The sequence below is a fragment of the Furipterus horrens genome, unplaced genomic scaffold (assembly GCF_987537825.1).
Source record: "Furipterus horrens unplaced genomic scaffold, mFurHor1.1.pri manual_scaffold_17, whole genome shotgun sequence".
Classification (NCBI taxonomy): Eukaryota; Metazoa; Chordata; class Mammalia; order Chiroptera; family Furipteridae; genus Furipterus; species Furipterus horrens.
The window spans coordinates 108470432-108489843 of NW_028327187.1; the positions used below are offsets into that span (position 1 = coordinate 108470432).

At 43.4% G+C, this 19412-nt stretch overlaps 1 protein-coding gene across 4 annotated transcripts in view; it reads right to left on the bottom strand.

Moving 5' to 3' along the window:
• SH3KBP1 (SH3 domain containing kinase binding protein 1) overlaps positions 1–19412 on the bottom strand; it is a 318770-nt gene that overhangs the window by 142358 nt on the left and 157000 nt on the right. For all 4 annotated transcript variants that reach the window (XM_090264196.1, XM_090264192.1, XM_090264195.1 and 1 more), the window contains 2 exons: positions 17998–18101; positions 5451–5580 (listed from right to left, as the gene is read on the bottom strand). In XM_090264196.1, the coding sequence (XP_090120322.1) occupies positions 5451–5580; positions 17998–18101 (234 nt within the window). The remainder of the gene's footprint in view (positions 1–5450; positions 5581–17997; positions 18102–19412) is intronic.

Here is a 19412-nt window from a genome sequence, read left to right on the forward strand (position 1 = left end):
CTCTGGGGGAAGCAGTGAGTGAGGGGTGAGTGACTGTGAAGGCCCAGGACATTGCTGTCAAATATTGGAGACTCTATAAACACTATCCCGCAAGCCCTGCCTCTGCTTCCTTATCAAAAGGTCAGTGACAAAACATCGAAGCTGTTCATGCTGCTTCTTGAACAGGGACATGGGCTGGACTGACTGGAAATACAGAGGAGAAACTGGCTATGGCGTAGATCACCATAACCATGACTGTCAAGAGGGAGTGAAAGGTGGCCTAAGGATTAGCAGGAATAAGAAATCAAGATGAAGAGGTAAAGAAACCCAGGCATTGTCATGGCAATGTGGTTCTGGCTAATGCCTACCGGAGCAGTGGTCAGATTAAGGAGCTTCATGGTATACATTAAAAAAGAAGGTGTTTAACATGGAGTGGGTGCAGAACTGAGGACTCAATATCTAGACTTTGGAAATTTGTTTCTGGTTCCATTGACCCTATCTGCCACAAAGGGTTCTCTCTGAAAATATTTCCAAAGCACAGGGACAGGCAGCTCCATATGACCACAGGAAGCTTTTACTAGAGTGGCGGTGGCACTTCATACTTGTTAGGGTAGCTTCCTGTGGACCTGTGTCCTTATATAGGATCTTAGGTCCTTGACAAAGAATTTATAGTGATGCTCACTGAACCATGAAGCTGGATCTGGGAGGGCTGTAAGGCGCTCAGAATATGTAGATCAGGGATGTAACCTGTGCACTCAGAATTGAGGTGCTGTGAGTGAGAAAGAATGTGTTACTGAGCCCCATGGATACTGATCCTGAGCCACACATCCTTCCATTTCTCACTGGAAATTCAACTCCGTTATAATCTTATGGGAACAGCCAGGTATATGCTGTTCCTCGATGACCAAAAAGTCATTATGTGGCACATGACTGTCCGGCAGCCGTCCGTCTCAAGAGACGATGGTGTAGCTTCTTAAGAGTCTATCTGCACCGCCGAGAATGGCTGTGCAGTCCGACTTGGGAGTGACACAGTATCTGTCTCCTCCCGTGTTGAATCGACATCTTGCGATGACGCTGGAGTGTCCTCTCCAGTGAAGCTGAAGCTACAGAGCCTGGGCAGGGTGATATGGAGGGTCTGCTGTTGCCCATGCAGCAGACCCCCCCTCTCTTCGCAGCTGAAGGGTCCAAGGGAAAGACGGAGTCAATACAGCTTGGCTTCAGGTGCGCCGCAGGAGTTGCCGGTGTTGACTACAACGTCAAACCGCCTTAGGGACTCCGGCTCCGGATTTTCTGTCGGGGTTTACTCCCTTAGCCCTTCCCCTGAAGAGGTATGCCGCAAGGCAGCGGAGGTTTTTTGGAGTCAGAGTTTTCCTTCTCTGATGTGCCCTGACTGGAAGATCGAACCAGCGACACTTAGCTCGCAGGTCGACGCTCAATCCACTGAGTCAAACCAGCCAGGGTAGGCACATGACTGTACTTAAGGATAAAATTATATGATAACTGGGTTTGCTTCAAAACTATATGTAGTGGTATAAATACAACCAATTGGCCATATTGATCATTGTCGAAGCTGGGTATGGGGAAAAAAGGGGCTCATTATACAGTTCTCTAGATTTGTGTACACGTTAGAAATTTTCTGTAATAAAAAGTGTATGAGGAAAGTAGAAGAGGGCATGGGGAATAAATGGTGAGAGAAGGAACTTAAACAAAAAAAAGTGTATTAAAGTATGTTTTAAAAGCACCATGAAGGTTTTATAAGTTCTCTGAAAGGTAAAGATGTTTTCAAATTTAATTATGTAGCAAAGTTTCTGCTGCTAATCACAATAAATTTTCTTATCCAAGATAAAATGTTTAAAACAACATACCAACCAATACAAGTGCTCTAATGCTTTCCTTGATAGATTAGATTACCCTGAACAAAGATTTAAAGTTTAGAGATTTTTCATAACCAACCACCATAATATAAAAATATATCAGGGTAAAAGAAAGCAAGCATAAGCAATTTGCACCTGTCATTCAAAGACAAAAATGCCTCTCCTCAGAGTAAGAAAGGATTCAGCAAGCATTTAGTGAACTCCTACCATGTGTCAAGCCATCTTGGCGCATTTCCTTTTAAATCTATTGCAGTGTTTCTTTTATTGCATTCACCCACTGGTTCACAAAATTCAACTGAATAACTATTCTCAAATACTTTCTGGAAGTACAAATACCAAATAAGTATGTGCACAAACAGGACTGAGGGTGAGTGTGCGTGCGTGTGTGTGTAGCAGAGTTACAGATTATATTATATACAGTTTTTTTCATATATATCAGGATATTTTATCTGTCTTTAAAAACCCTAGCATTTAAATTAAGAGGATTTTACATGCCACTAGGATCTCTAAAAATTTCCAAAATGGCACTAACATTAGGAATTTAACTTACTCCCAAATATCTAGCTTTTTACTGTGATATATGCTAAACTGTACCTAATCAAGGTCTTTGTTAAAGCATTAACTATATTTGTCTGTCTCAGTTCTATAATAAAAGTAAATATGTATTTTTATGGTTAGACAGGATATTATCCTTGGGGGAAACTGGGTGAGGGGTACATAGGACCTCCCTGAACAACATTTTTTGTAACTTCCTGTGACTATAAATACGTCAAAAGTTTCTTTTTAAGTAAATCACATCAAAACTACTAGCATCATTCTCTGGGGGTAGAAAATTAGATTCATTCTAAAATCAGAGGTTCCACTTAGATAAATCCTACTGGTATAAGTAATTTCGGCATGTGACCCATGATTACATAAATTTTACCATCAGAGAGTAAATGGCTACTGAAAATCCTTTCAGAACACTGAGAGATGCTATTTCCTTCTCTCTCAGATTATTTCAATTTAGCAAGGCTCAGGGACATTATCACCGCATCTACTTTTCTATGAAGCCCTTTGGGATTATCACCGCCCCCATGCCCATGGGACTGGCCTCTGTACCCCACTGTTCCTCAGACACCTGGCTAGCAGAGCACCTGGGGCACTTTCTTGAATGTCTGCTGATTTGTGCATCACCTTCCCACAACGTGAGCTTACTGAAGGCAGGGACCCTGTCTGATTTGTCTCTGTATATCTTCAGTGTCTTGTATAGTGTCTTGGTAATAACAGGGGCTCAAAAAAAAGTTGAACGAATAGAAGAAAAGGAGGAAAGAAGAGGAAAAAGAAGGAAGGAGGGATAAATGGATATGGGCAGGCATAGTGATGGGTAGATGGGCCCTGTTCTTAACTATATATATAAGATTATATAAGCCATGTAGTTCTTGCCGGAAGCATCCATCTTTCGTAAGAAGACCATGCCTCTTCAGGACCTCAAAATCCCCTCAACAAGACACAGATTCCAGGGTAACTAAATGTGGCTGCTGGAAACTACCAGGCTCTCTGGTCCTGAAATGGAAGGCTTTTAACTGAATGAGTGTTGGGGAGGGCAGTCTCTACAAGAGAAGCAGCCCCTTGCAATCATGCAAAGGAAGGCTGCGTGACTGGGGAGACCACTCCGTTCTGCCTCCTAACCTACCTGCCCCAGGAATTCCAGCCCTGTGTGCTTTGAGCAGAGCGGGGTCAAGTGTCCATATTATTGACCTGGACCATGAGGAGAGTTCATTTCAATAGTTCCAAAAACATAAGAGGCATTACTTCTCTGAGCCTCCAGCTCTGAGAGCATCGCTATCATGGCAGGATACTAAGAGGTCAGGGTTCTCCCCCAAAAGGTTGTCCATCATCTCCCCACATCTCTTATTCTGCATCAGTAGAGGAATCCTGAAGTAATTTCCAATTGCAGACAATGTTTCAGTGAACATGGTAGCAATCGGTGTGTAAGCAGCCTTAAAATACTAGCTGGTTATGTCCTAAGAGCTTAGCATGATTAACGAGAGTAACCATTTATGGAGGGCTTTCTATGAGTGAGGTGGTTTATATACATTATTACTATTGAAACTCATAATGCACTTTCCCACAGAAAGAGTGGTATAATGACCCAAGTTGGTCCTCCTTACAAAAAAGCACATTTAATCTACAACATCCCTGAGGTATAGTATTGCTATTATAGGGTCCAACTACCACGTATACTACTACTCCAGTGTACAAAAGGATGGCACCAGGCAGTTAGAATTGTAATGTGCAGTTTGGGAGCTATACCAACTCCCACTATCATGGGATCAAGGACATGTTCTGCTTTCCTGGCCATACTTATCAGTTGAGTATGTTAGCAGAGAACCCCCCCTCTCCGCAAGCCAGAGAAGGCAATGGGAGCTCCAATGTGCTTCATTTGCTCAAAAATCACCTCCCGTCCTGCCTACCATAGATCCTAGAATAGAATGGGGTTCAGGGGTGGGTGGGGGTCCCAGTGTTTGCAAGTATGGGGAAAGGGTGTGGCTGAAGCGACTGAGCCAACCAGCCAGCAATGCTACTTTTGTGGGTGATGAGCTGTATGAGCCAGAGCTGCTGAGTCACCAAGTGAAGGAGGCCAAAGGAGCACCCCCTCTGGCAACAGCTTCACATTCAAATTGGAAACTTGTCCAATCATGCTACTGGTTAAATAAGAGAAACACAACTAACTTGAGAACACCACTCAAGTCAGATTTTTCCAAATGGAAAACAAAGCTGATGAATAATTATTTTTGACAGGATGGAGCTGTCACCCTCTTGTCAGGAAGGGAAGTCTGCAACACCAGGTAGTGCCTCAACGCTATGACACAGTCAAGCCTCTAATGACATCCATGCCCATGACCTTGGCTCAAGGCAGCACAAGAAGCCCACACAGGAAGCTGGGTTAGCGACTGGGAGAAGAAAGCTTCCCGGTCCTGACCTTTGGCTCCGTGAGCTGGAAAGGGCAGCAGAGAAGCTGTAGGGAGGAGAGCTTCAGGCCCTGGAGAAAGAAAGGCCTGGAGTTCATTGTCACCACCGCAGAAGGACATGCTTGCTCACCCGGTGTGCGGTTAGGCTCTGAGCTGTCTTGCCACACTTTTAAGGGACCTGGCATGCTCTCATCCCGAACACGGCACTTCCCTGCCACCAACAACGTGTGTATGATTGTGCCATCCTTCCCCAGGTTCTTCAAGGGATGCTGAGAAATATAGCATTCTCATTTGCTTCACTTAAAAATAATTATAAACTTGCAGTGCGTGACACTTTGGAAGTATATGAAGGCACAGCCGCATGGGCCACCCTTGAGGCAGTATTATCACACGAAGGTTGGCAGTCACCTATGCAGAGACACACAGAGTGTGCCTCTGCACACATGTAAGGGTGGTCAGGTCACACCTGTACAATGACAAACCTACTAAACCACATGGGTTAAGGCAGCATCACCCAAAATAGCCATCAGTTTTTGTCACAGCTGCCTGTCACAGGCTATAGAGCAGAGGGGAGGCAGAAGCAGCACCCACTGGTGCCCCCACCCCTTTCCTGGGTGGTTTGTGGGTGGGGGGGCATCCTTACTTGACTTGGAGAGCTGCTCATCCTGGGAAATGCTGAGGTCATCCGACTCCCCTGACAGCTCCTTGATGAAGTTGGAGGGGAACATCCCAGTCTTTCCATTGAGAACACCTTCCCACCATCCTTCTTCTACCTGCACAGACACAAACAGAAGAACAGAGAGGCAGGGATCCGGTTAGAGGCTGTGCTTCCCCATTTCCTCTCCCATCCATGTGGTGCAGAGTGCAGAGCCCCCACGGGTGGAGCCGAAGGACCTAAAGCTGACATGTTAGCATGGAACAGGAAAGCCAACCTCATAGAGCCTTGAGATTCAGACTCAGGAAGGGGGCCAGAAATGCAAGTGGAAAAGGATTCTTTTCACTAACCTCAAACTGACATTTGGCATTTCCTTTTATTACAAAGGTAGGTAACACAGCACAGTAACAGTAGAAGGACTTGTGACTCGTCACCAAACAAATCATGGATATTCTCATGTCACATCATAAATGCTGAGTATCTCAAGATACCATACTCATTGCTACTTGAAAGTGGTGGTCATTATCACTCTTACTGGGAGATCTTGTTATTTAATGTCGTCGTCGTCGGCAGCCGTCCGTCTCGAGAGACGATGGTGTAGCTTCTTAAGAGTCTATCTGCACCGCCGAGAATGGCTGTGCAGTCCGACTCGGGAGTGACACGGTATCTGTCTCCTCCCGTGTTGAATCGACATCTTGTGATGACGCTGAAGCTACAGAGCCTGGGCAGGGTAATATGGAGGGTCTGCTGTTGCCCATGCAGCAGACCCCCCCCTCTCTTCGCAGCTGAAGGGTCCAAGGGAAAGACGGAGTCAATACAGCTTGGCTTCAGGTGCGCCGCAGGAGTTGCCGGTGTTGACTACAACGTCAAACCGCCTTAGGGACTCCGGCTCCGGATTTTCTGTCGGGGTTTACTCCCTTAGCCTTTCCCCTGAAGAGGTATGCCGCAAGGCAGCGGAGGTTTTTTGGAGTCAGAGTTTTCCTTCTCTGATGTGCCCTGACTGGAAGATCGAACCAGCGACACTTAGCTCGCAGGCCGACGCTCAATCCACTGAGCTAAACCAGCCAGGGCTTATTTAATGTATTAATGAGGAATTGCTTATTACATATAATAAGAAATTACATGTATATTACTATATCAAAATTTGCTTTTAAAACAGTGATAGCTACTCCAATATAAATAGCTCTCTTTATAATCTTATGTGTTTTATTTTACACATTTAAAACCATTATTTAAAAACCCAGAATGGCTTCCCGGACTATCTCAACTAACTGGAAGTCTAACAAACACAGTTAAGAATCTCCGAGCTGAGGTGGGAGGACTCCCTGCAGGTTTCTGAAGGGCTCTAGGTCACCCTGAGATGAACTGAAATGGGTGAAGGGAGGTAGGGAGGGCAGTCATATTGCAGCCATCTGGGCAGGGGAGTGAAGGCTGGACCTGGGGGAGCAGTGAGAAGGGAGAAGTCAGGTGTGGATTTGAAGGCCCTTTGAGTTGTGGGTTGGTCTTTAGCGACCAAGTAACTGGACAAGCAAAAGAAGGGTAAAAAAAGAAAGTTATCCCAAAATTCTGTGATGGATCCACTAATAGAACACCGGAAGTAAGAACAGCAGCAAGCTGGCTTCTTGGAAGAAACTAACAAGACATTTTGGGGACAAGGAAGTATTAAGTTACCAGTGGTGTGATAGAACAGAAAGAAACTTAGAACCTTTGGAATTTTGTTTTACCACGTGCATACATTAACTACTCAAGTCAATAAATACAATGTAAAAGCTAAAATAATTTAAAAAGAAAAAAAATATTGAGTGAAAAGCCCAGTTCACATCCTATCCTGAAACTTGCCTACCAAAATGAACCCTAGTTTTCCTACCTGTATAATTTGGCATTTAATTTCTTGATCGGTGCTAGAGATAGATGTATCGTGATTCTACATTAGGGGCTAGGGGCACAGAACCATACAGGACATGTCTTCCCCCTCAAGAAATTGATGTTCTACCAAGGCAGAAAGGGCACATGGTTTAAAGAGAGGAGAGAAAGTCTGTGGCTAAAAACTAGCAATGCAAGGCAAATAGATGAGAAAATGCCATGACTAGGCACGAATCAAACTCGTTACCCAAAGTCAAGGTCACTGAGATCTGTGATGCTAAAGGAAGGCTTTGAGAAAGAAAGAAATCAAAATTAAGTTTGGCCTCTTAGAGTAGAAATGACAGATACATGTAGAGGAGAGGGTGTGAGACCTTCAGGGAAGGGGGGAAGCGGACGGAGTCTGTGGAATGCAGACAATCAGAAGGGTGTTTAGAGCATTTCTTAAGGAACTCAAGGAATACAGACTGGCAGAGTGGTGATAATATCTGCTTAGTCACAGAATCTTCTGGAAAGAATCCAAACAGCATCTATGTACAATGGTCCCAATGACTATTCAATACTAAATCATACCATTTAACAGCATTTTAGTTGAAATCATTCCATGTTTCTATGCCAACTCCAACTGATATGTATTATTCTTTCAAGGAGCTTTTTATAGGATTAGAATGGTTAGGAAAACTCACCATGAGCCTGAATATAAATAGCCACAGGATTTGTAGCATGGAGTCCTTAGCGCTTGTCCTGAATAAACCATAAAATGACCCCGTTTCTCCTGTAATCACAGAATAGGAGGGAAAAACCAAGGGCATGGACCACAAATGAGCAGTCCCTGGCATAATCCCCAACAGCGCAGGGCAGCCGGGCCAAGTCCATCTGATTCAGTTTGACAGTATCTAAAATGTTCCTGCTCCCAGTATTAAGTGGCTCCAGCCCAAGATCCCTGAAGGAAGCGCTCCTGATATGCGGGGTCGGTGGGCTGCCTGCTGGGAAAACAGGAGTGTCTTCACCTCGCCACACTCCCAGATGCCTGTATGACTTGTCACAGTGCAGTCTTTGAGAAGTGGCCAACAGGGAAACAACACAGATCTACCATTAGCCACGCAGCGAGTGGAGGGGCAGATAATAAAACCACTGCTCTTCCCCTGGGGTATATACTTCCCATTACAGGCACCATGGGCTGGGGGGTGGGGTCTGGCCCCAGTACCAATGAGAGCTGTTCAGTCCTATTTCTTCCTATAGCCTGCTGCTTTGGTTGTGTGATTCAGGCTGGGGATATGAGAAAAATGATCCTCACCCTCACACTATCCCTCTTCAGTGATATTCCAGTTCAGCTTCCTGTATAAAGATCAGGACACTGAGGCTCAGAGTGATTACATTCATTTATTCATTCACTCATTCATTCATTCAAAGAGTAAAGCATAGTACCTTGCACACTGAATGAATGAATTGAATGCATGCATGCATGAGTGAATGAATAGCAGAAAATCATGGGGGGAACTCCTCCATGGGGGCCTACAAAGCCCTGATTCCTTCACAAAAGGATGGCTCCTTCCTGTGAGGAATAAAATGAGCCAAGATTTCCTGACTATATTGGCCACTGTTCTTAATTAGGCACTGCCAAGCCTAGGTCTGTGTACCCCACCCAAGATTTAATGAGCACTTATCCTACACTGCCCTAGAACCTCAGGACAGATTGATTGAGAAGCTCTTGCAATGAAGAAATGAACATACAGAGCCTGTACACCCCCTGTTTAGAAAGAAAGCTTGCTTGTGTTTATGTTACTACATTTAAAAGAGAAAAAAAAATGTGTCCCTTTGTAATAAAATGGAAATTATGGATGTTACCAAGGGCTTACAATTTCTGCCCCAAAGAACGTGATAAAAGGGGGCAGATAACCACATTCTCCTCCATGCACTAATCATAAGTGTTCTGCAGGCCTTGGCTCTAGGCTGAGAACAAGCTCACCCCCCGCCCCGCAATGTCCTTCTGTGACCAACCTAGCCAGCTCTGTAACCCATGGCTGTGTCCTAAGAGGGAACCCCACCTTTGGCCCAGAGATGGGAGCAAGGCAGCTTACACATGGTAGTGTTTGAGAAAGACACAGTAAAACCACTTAAATAGTTTGTGTGTGAGTGCCCTGCAATTCCCATGTCTTCACAATCACCAGCATCTAAGTGGGTTCAGGATCCAAGGAGGTAGTTTCAAGCTCTTAGCCTTGTTGGAACTTGGGGCAGCATCTGAAGGAATTGCAACACCCCCACCCCCACCCAATCTTAGAAACATTATCACATTAGTAAGGCATCAAAGAGGACTTGTGAATACAAAGGTGAGTGTGCTCTCTGGGGTACCTAGGTACTCAGAACAGTTCCATCTTCGACTTACCATTATTGAAGTTTTCCCTTTCAACTGAACAGAGAAGGGGAACAATATTTACCAAGTTTAAAGTCTACCTCGGGGTAAGTAAAAGGCAGAAAAGTCCATTTAAGGGCTTCTATAGTATAGCTTTTTACATCCAAGTAGCTCTCGAATGCCCAAACCTTAGTCAGAAGCACACTGGAGGGGTGCATGTGAGGGAAGCATGGGGGAGAAAGAGGCACATGGGTAAATGAAGTCAGCTTCCTTGTTCCAAGAGCTGTTTTATACTATTCTTTCCAGAAAGGAAAATGGACAAGTCAAGCTTTAAGGAACGAATCACACCTTAACTTACTAAAATTTCCCTCAAAATATATTCAGTCTTGGTAGGTTGGATGTTTCTAGGAAGCCACCCATTTCTTCTAGGTTGTCCGATTTGTTGGTGTATAATGGTTCATAGTAGTCTCCTAAGACCCTCTGTATTTCTGTGGTATCGGTCTTAACCTCTCCTTTATCATTTCTGATTCTGAGTCCGCTCTCATCTTTTTCTTGGTGAGTCTAGCTAAAGATTTGTCAATTTTATTTATCTTCTCAAAAAATTCCAGCTCTTGGTTTTATTGATCTTTTCTATTGTCTTTTTAGTCTCTGTTTCATTTACTTCCGTGCTGATCTTTATTTCCTTCCTTCCACTACCTTTGGGCTAAGTTTGTTCTTCTTTTCTAGTTCCTTCAGGGCATTGTGCTAAGTGAAGTAAGTCAGAGGAAAATGAATACTGGGTGTTCTCATCAATACATGGGATCTCAAACAAAAAAACATAAACGCATAGATATAGTGAACAGATTGGTGGTTGCCACAGGCAGGGGGTACAGTGGGCAAAAGGGATGAAGATGACCAAAAGGTACAAACTTCCAGTTACAAGATAAATAAATCCTGGAGTTGTAATGTGCAGCATGGTGACAATACTTAACAATACTATACTGTATATTTGAAAGTTGCTAAGAGAGTAGATCTTAGAAGTTCTCATCACAAGAAAAAATTGTAACTATGCGAGATGATGGATGTTAGCTAAACTCACCATGGTAATTGCTTTGCAATATATACATGTATGAAATCGTTATGTTGCACACTTAAAACTAATACAGTATTAGTCAATAATTAGTCAATTATCTCAATAAAAATTTATTCAGAAATAATTAAATGAGAATTTCAATAGTGGTCCTCTACCTTACCTATGAGAAGGAAAAGTATTTTGAAAATTTAAAAATACCAGAGAAATATTAAGGTAATTTTGCCTTTTCTAGAACTCACGTGAATATGCTAAGACATAGTTTACCTTTGTAATATTGCTGGAGAAAACACAAATTGTTTCTAGAAAATATCTTTTTCTATTAGTGGAATTAGTAAAAAAAAAAGTATATATATATATATATATATATATCTGTGTGTGTGTGTGCACGCGCGAAGGCATAAACACCTATATTATTTTCTATTACAGTTGCTTTAAATAACCATCCTTGTTGATCTGGGGACATGGAAAGCTAGTTGTGCCAAATATAAACAAATATTATCTAGGTCCTAAATGCCTGGGCAAATATTTTCCCCTGATTCCTGTGTAGTTCACTATCTGATTACCTCTTTCTGGCAAGGTCAGAACTTTCCATACACACAGGATGTTGATATCTCTTCCCTTACCTTGTTCTTCTGAGAATAAGTCTATTCTGCACGAGAGGGGCTCCTCAAAAGAGAAATGCGTAATTTAAAGGGAAAGGATTTAAGGAGAACATATACAATCCTATTTAAGACTTAAGCTAAGTTTGCCCAACGAGACAGAGCAACATCCATGATTTTCCTCATAGTGATAAGAGCTTTTATAGACATCCTCAGCAATGCTTGAAAGTCCTGTCCTTCAAAACGGCTACAGGCTAGTCTATAGGTCCCCAAATTCCTAAATGACTCTACACTAAGGCCTCAATATCATTCCAACTTGAAAATAGGAGTCAATAGTAAAGTCAAGCCAGCAAGATAACCTTTCTGATGAATCAAGATCCTGAAGTTTTGTCTAGTCACTGTTCCCAGGTGAGAAAACTATCTGTGGGGATGTGTTGATCTTAGAACCCCCAGACGTAAGAAATCTTTAAATGGGATATTCCTTTAAAAGTTCAGTGTGGGCAACACTATAACTTTTATCTCAACTGAGTTTGATTGCATTACCCTCTCCTGCTTCCTATACTCCACACTTGTCCTTGATGGGTCACAGGTCATACCCAACTTTGGAGCAAGACTGTACTAACACCTTGTCCTTCCTCTAGACTAGTGTAGCATATGACACAATGCAGTCTGTGCTTGTTCAATCACCGAAGTACTTCTCACCCTCCACATGCCCTGAGAAAATGTCACCTATTCTAGGAAGCATCTTCTCCATCCTCACTGAGAACCTTTGCTTTTAAATCCCTCTCTCTTTTGTCAATGCCATCATTTCACTGCTCAATTAACATCTTGGGTTATTCATTACATTCTTAGCTGTGTATCTCACTCTCCCTGACTATACCAGATGATGGGGGGGGGTGGTGATGGGGGGGTGGTGGTGATGGTGGTGGTCGTGTGTGTGTGTGTGTGTGTGTGTGTGTGTGTGTGTGTGTGTGTGTGTGAAAGAGAGAGAGAAAAAGTTCCAACCCTCTAATCACATGATTGGCTCTACTGGTAACCCACCCTCATTCTTTGGTGTTGCCAAAAGTCACCATTAACATAATAAAAGACACCTTGATTAAGTTCTTAGGAGCTCTGTGCAAGAACCACCAGGCAAAGATAAATATGGATTTCTTATTTTAAATCACAATATCATAACTACCCATTCAAACAGACAAAGGCTATCCGATGGGTTCAAATTTTTAAGGGTTTCAACAGCCTATTTAGTTCCAGATAAGAAAACCAAATCTCCTACTATGAGCACAAGGAAAATGGGTAACTTTCTTGGAAGTGCAAGTTACTTCTTTGCAAACTACGAGGTCAAGTTAGGCTTTAAGTCTGAAACTGAAGCCACTGGTCTCCGGCCAGCCTGACTAGGGACCAATGAGAAATTATCTCAAAAACTAACCACAAAGAACAAGTAAAAGCGAGACTCTCTAAAAAAACTTTGGATCATGACTAAGACAGACTGGTTGACACCAAGTTCACCCAACACAAAAGGAGAAGTGGCTCATGCCCCAGGCTCTAGATGACACAGATGGGAAAACAAAGGGGCTTCAGTGACCTTTTAGAAAACAATAGGTGAACAAGCCAGTTTTGAAACTCCAAAGGCCCTCAAATACTGTTTCTCCAGTTAACATAGTCCATATGCCATATCTGTTCTTATAATCAGAACTTCACCTGCTTTCATCAGTCTGCTCCACTCTGGACAAAATGACACAAATGTGCATTTACAAACAGTCTCTTTAAGAATATCTACCCAGGAATTCAGCCTGCTACTTTTACTTTTGAACTGGCCAGCCTGTTCCTTTAGGTTCACAATGATGTTATTGAGGAGAGCAGAGTCACTCACAGCTCTCCAGCCAGGAGACAGAAGCATGGTGAGGACTTTCTTGGGCAACTTCACTTGTTACTGAGCAAAGCAGGGCCCGTTCACGTGGCGCCTTGGTGTACGACCCGACCATTAGTGTTGAGAAAAGCAAGGATTTACTTACAATATTCCAACCTCGGGGAGGTGGGATGGGAGCACCTCTGCTCAGAGCCCTGTTTTGCCACGAGACCCAGCACTTCCCTTGCTCCCCAAAAGGCTATAAACCAAAATCAAGCCCAACAGTTCCCCATTCCTTATCTGTCACCTCTTTCCTTCAGGACCTGGGGTATGTTGTCTTCAGCCTCCTTGTAACAGTCCAGGAAAGCCTGTGCCATGTTACACTGGATCATGGTGATGCCCAGAAAAGGCACAAGGCCTAAGAGTGTCCTCTCCATATGTCCCGAGTTCCAAGAGTCCAGATAGTGTCTGGATCTACAAGGCAGAGCCCTTGGTGGCTTTGGAGTCAGCTGGAGCGGGTACGATCAAAGCAGCAGCGGGCCTGCCTTCCTGCTGGCCCAGGCTGCATGGCCAGATCCTGACTACAAACTGCACAGCTGCTTGTCGCTTCCCACAGGGCTGCCGCGACCTGCTGCTCCATCTAACATTCCTTCCATTGTGCTTCTCATGGCGGACCACGGGACCTCCTTCCATCCTTTCAGACAGTGTTGTCCCCTTCCATGTGGCTCCTCCCTTATTTTAATGCTGACCCGGAGCACCATACCTCATTGTTATGAAAAGTATCTTGAGGGATACACGGCACAGCTTCCCTTCAGGAAAGGCTGGGCTATTAGCTTGTCACTGATATGCAAAGTATCTTAAACTGTATCATCTGGCCTTTTACCTGGGCAGTAGTATAGCTATTATGTAGCTACCAGCTGCCATAGATATGCAAAATACCTTAAAAGCTGTACTATGTTCTTCTCCCATCCCCAATGCCATGGGCTGTGAGGACTTTTGGGGAGGGCCCCCCACCCTGTTACAACCTTGCCACCCCTGGACTGCCACGGGCTCTCCATTCCTGCTCTAAGCCATGCTGCAGAGGCGCATCCAGGCTGAGCACTCAAGGCTGTAGTTGACTCCTGCCCAATGAGGGTCAGGGCTGTGTCTACCCAAATGTGCTTAAGCCCGCTATTCTCACTGCTAGCCCACAATTTGGTTAAATGGCTCAAAAATATGTAAGTGTGAGGAGAAACAGTTACTGGTGTGAAGGGATAACAGTAATGATTTGAAGGTTTTAAAAAATGGCAAATTAGGTGTGGACAAGACAACAGAGAGATTGGGGTGGCGACTGTAGGACCTTAGATTTACATACTCCAGTTGCTTCATATCATGTGCATCTGTGCGTGTGTACAGCTTTGCAATATAGTAGAATCAACCTATCAACCAACCAATAAGAATATAACATATAAAATGTATATATGTACACACACACAATATATTTTGATTGACCAAACAGATTAATTGATTTTACAGTATTGCAAATCTATTGCTATGGTCTTACCTCAATTGGTCCCCAAGATTTAAGGGTTTTTTGTGTATTTGGGGGTTTTGTTTATTGTTTTTTTAGTTTTCAGTGGAATTAGGAAATGACTACCCATTGACATTTATACAACATTCTTTATAAGACAAAAGGGTAGATTTTTTTAAAATAACTTATTTATTTATTTGTTTGTTTGTTTATTTTATGTTTAGAGAGAGGTGAAAGAAGAAAGAGAGGGAGAGAAACATCACTGTGTGGTTGCCTGTCACTGGCGCCCCCAACTGGGAACCTGACGTGCAACCTAGTCATGTGCCCTGACTGGGACTTGAACCAGCGACACTTGGTTCGCAGGCCAACGCTCAATCCACTGTGCCACAGCAGCCAGGGCCTCCAGGGGGTAGATTTTATATTATACAAGGGAGTGGCCCAAAAATCCACAATATTACAAGTAAATTGGAACGACAGGGGAATTAAATTTTGATGATATAATTTTTCAATTATGGATTAAAAGGCCAACCTTTATGTTTTGTTCTACATAAATAGCATAGGCTACATAGCTCTTTTTCCTTTTTCCTACTTGAAGAAAGCCCAGAATGAGGTCTAGCATTGAGCTGGCGGTGAGTGGGAAGAAGACTGGAATTGCAGGTGGTGGTAAAGTTCTGCATCATCTAGATGAAGAAAAATAGGCCTGCAATCACTCTTCCTTAACCATTCAAGCTTGCTTTCCCTACAGCCAACAGGTAGGTGGGGAGTGGGCAGTATGACGCAGAAGCTTATTACTAATTTCCCTTATCTTGATACCTATTTCATAGAACATTATTACAACATTAAAGGAAAATCATCTATGACAGAACCATTTTCAATTCTTGTTCCCTTTTAGTCATTGGTCATGTGCATGGGGATATATTTTATATGACTATATCCTAATATATGCAATTGTGTGTTCTAATCTGTTCATTTATTTTGCAAAAAAATCATTTCGTGATTCCATTTATTAATTTAATTTATTCGCCGAGACTTTATTGAGGTATATATTAGCTTTTAGGCACTATTGCAGGTACCATGGATATAAAGATAAAAACCAGATCCCTGCTGTTAAAGAGCTCACAGGTTAGCAGAATATAAGATAATTACAATGCACAGTATTATCATAAATACAGATTTAAAGGCCTCTGTGTTTACCATCCTAATGGCTTCACAGTCTTCTTGCTGGATAATATAACAATTCACTTAACTATTCACGTTCTTGATTAGTTTTCACTGACAGGCACTGCTGCAATGAACATGTTTCACTTTTTTTTTTTTTTTCTGTTAACCATTTTCTGTGGATAAATTCCTAGGAGTGAGATTACTGGGTCAAGGTGTATTAATTCAGATTTTTATAGCTCTTGACATACCTTGCTAAATAGCTTCATAAAAATATACAAAGTCACCACTTCTAAGCATTGCCAACAGACTAACCACTAAAAATTCTTAGAATTTTCAAAAGCAGGAACCCATTATTGTGTTCATTTGTATTTACTTAATTAATAGCAGGGTGGCATATTTTCTCAGGGTTAAGATTTTAATTTCCCCTCGGGGGACTGTGTTTATGGCAGAGCTGTCTATCATTTATCACTGTTACAGCAGCTTTGTAACGTGTTTTCAGATGCTACAAATATAACTTCCCCTTAGTGCAAATTTTTTCCTGTTTGCTGTTCTCTTTGTCTAACTAAATTCACTTCAAATCATACCAAAATTTTGACTCTCTTTTTTTAAAATTAGTCACACTGTTTTTTCCTCTGCAATTTCTTTCATGGTTTCAGTCTTAAGAAATTGGTTTTTCTACTATTGGCATAAGTGCTCTATTCTGTTGCCCATTTCTCATTCATTCAACTTTGAACAAATCTCCTAAGCATCCTGCTTGGCTCCAGGGATAAAAAAATAATGAATGAATGACATATTAATACAAATTATTATTATCTAAAACTTGGCAATAGGCAAAGGGGTTACTGCATGTCTTCCCAATACCACACTGGAAACCCTATTAACGAATTCTCCAGGGACACGTATCTTGTTCATTCACTGTTCATGAGGTTAGTTTACAACTCTGTTGTAGGGATGTTGACTGGTAGAAAGCTGAAAGCAATGTAAATGATTCTTGTCACATAGCAATGAAAACACATTTTGACCAGCAGAGATGTAAGTGACGTAGCCCTTAAAAAAGATGACCTCAGAAGCTACACCTTTATTGCCCTGTAGGACATGACATAGTTTTGCATCTAACTTAGCAAACTCAATCAGGTATTTTCTCATTCAGTGATTATAAATACTCCGCTCTTTCACACTTCTCTTTGAGCCGGCCTTACCATCTTATAGATCCCCTCATTAATGAGTTAAATAAAGCTTTGACACATGCCCACCTTATGTTTGTATGAGAGAGTCAGGAAATCCGGCTGCTAGCATCAGCCCTATGCACATCGTGGTCCATTGAATCTCCTCCTTGACTCCTAGCTTCCTTTTTGATAAATCATGTGTTTCTATAAGGTCCAATGGTATTCAGGAAACCAAAGCAACCAGAAAACTGTATTTCTATATACAGATAACATATGTTCCATCAGAAAGAATGATCTGGTTCTAAGTCCGAAGCCTAGGCCCCCCCAGGCCCAAGGGGGTGGAGCCTGAGAAGCCCATGCCACTGTCTGCAGGGAAACTTCACCAACAGGGCTGTCTCTGAGCAGGCAGACAAAGCAGGAGCAAGGGGGAGTGGTGCAGTGGGAAGTGCAAGGCCAGCAGCCAGGTGGGCCAGGCTTCAACACTGCACCCTGCCCCTTCTAGAGTCTCTTGAGCCTCATTCCTCATCCACAACAGAAAGTGGTTGTGATGAGCCAATGGGCCAGTTAGTAAAGACCCTTGTCACACCTGGCACTCACTAGGTCTCCCCCCCACAATGAATACAGACAGGACAGGGACACTTGTGGAGAATCAGAGTCTACTAGCAACTGAGGTAGAGGAGAAAAGCTGTGGCACTGGGTTAGAATTTCAGAGGCACCTAGCACGCTGTGTAAGAAAGGCAATGGTTTTAAATGGCCCTGCATCTGCTCCACCCCCCAGCCCCAGCGGACTTGGTGGCCTTCCTCTCTGGGAACCCCTTTTCTTCTGAGAAGAGAGTCAACTAAATGATGTCTATGGTCTCTTTGAGTTTTAACACCCAACACCACAGGCAAGGCCAACCAGTCTTGGGTGGGTTCTGACAATACCCCCCAACCTCACGCTACCACACCTACCCACCTGACACACTTACCTCTCCTACCACCTCTATGATGTCACCGACTTTCAGCTCCAGCTCATCATCATTCTGGGGCAGGTAGCTGAATGCCACCTGGCACCGGCGCCTCCGTCGCTCGCCTGAACGGGAAAAGCAACATATTTAGATACAGCTCTTCTCTCAAAACTAGACGTTAAACAAAGGCTTCCTAGGCATGCAGGCAAATTAAGCTGACTCGTCTCAAATACGCTCTTGGGGACATGGCTAGAGGCACGGTAGCCCTGGTCCCTCAGAGAGAGGCAGTAGAAAGCCGAGCAATGCTTCTTGGTCTTTTAAAAGCTGCTGGGTCAGAAAGGCATGGATATGAGAAACAGATCCGTTGGTGCAAAAGGAAAAACCCCACCCCGAAGCGCTGGAGCACAGTGTTGCCTTAAACAGTTTTCCATGGATGGGGCTTTGTATTTGCTGCTGTTGATTTTTAACGAAAGCTGCTGTGATGTGGTAGAATAAAAAGAATGGTCTGCTTCTAATGCTAGCAAGGCAGAGGAAATTTTTTCCCCAATGTGCAAAAGAAAAGATAAACTGTCCTGGCCTTTTTCTCACTAATCATCACCCTTTCAACAAGCTGGAACTCAGGCCTGATAAGCAAAGGCTGATTAGATTTCAGCCTGCTCTTGGTGACATTTCAAATGCCCCACAGGGTTCAACAAATCCACTTCTGTCCTCTTCCCTCTGTTCCCAGGGGATCCATTAGCAGGATCCCTGGCTGCTTACACAGAACCAACCCAGGCAAATCAAGATAAAAGCCAGGACCACACTTCATGACCAGCAGACACTCAAGGTTATAGCATCTCACCGAGTGCGGCCCAACTGGGAGGCCTTCCCTGACTTAAGAGCCGGCTCAAGTACCGACACAACTATCCACACCACACACATGCACTGTGGGGAGAAAGAACATGCATGTGGTGTGTGTGACAGCGGGTGGGAAAACACAGAGGGACAGTAGTGGAGGCCCAAGCTGGGCACAGGAGACCAAGAGAAAGGAACCCAGACCAGCATCGCTCAGAAGTTTGTCGCTCAAGGCTGACCACCTCATATCATTCCTTCCTGCCATCACATGGCCTAGAAAACCAAAGGGATCATCAACTTCAAGGAAACATTTACATTATTTTTGGACACTGCCAACAGGAATTTTTTTTTTCTTTACTAATCTTTTTCCTGAGAAAGAAAATCCCCACAGGAGTGATCACAGGCCACTTTAAGGCCCCACGCAGCAGGACAGAATACAAAGAGGAAGGTCTGCTACATCTGATGTGCTCACTGATCAATATTTTTCAAAGGCAGTGGCCTAGTTCTCTCTGTTCCATTTTTCTCGGCCTGAACCCCACCAAGGAAGAACAGAGTTGAACAGAGGGAAGAGGGCAGAAGTTCAGAATCAATAACTTGTCTGA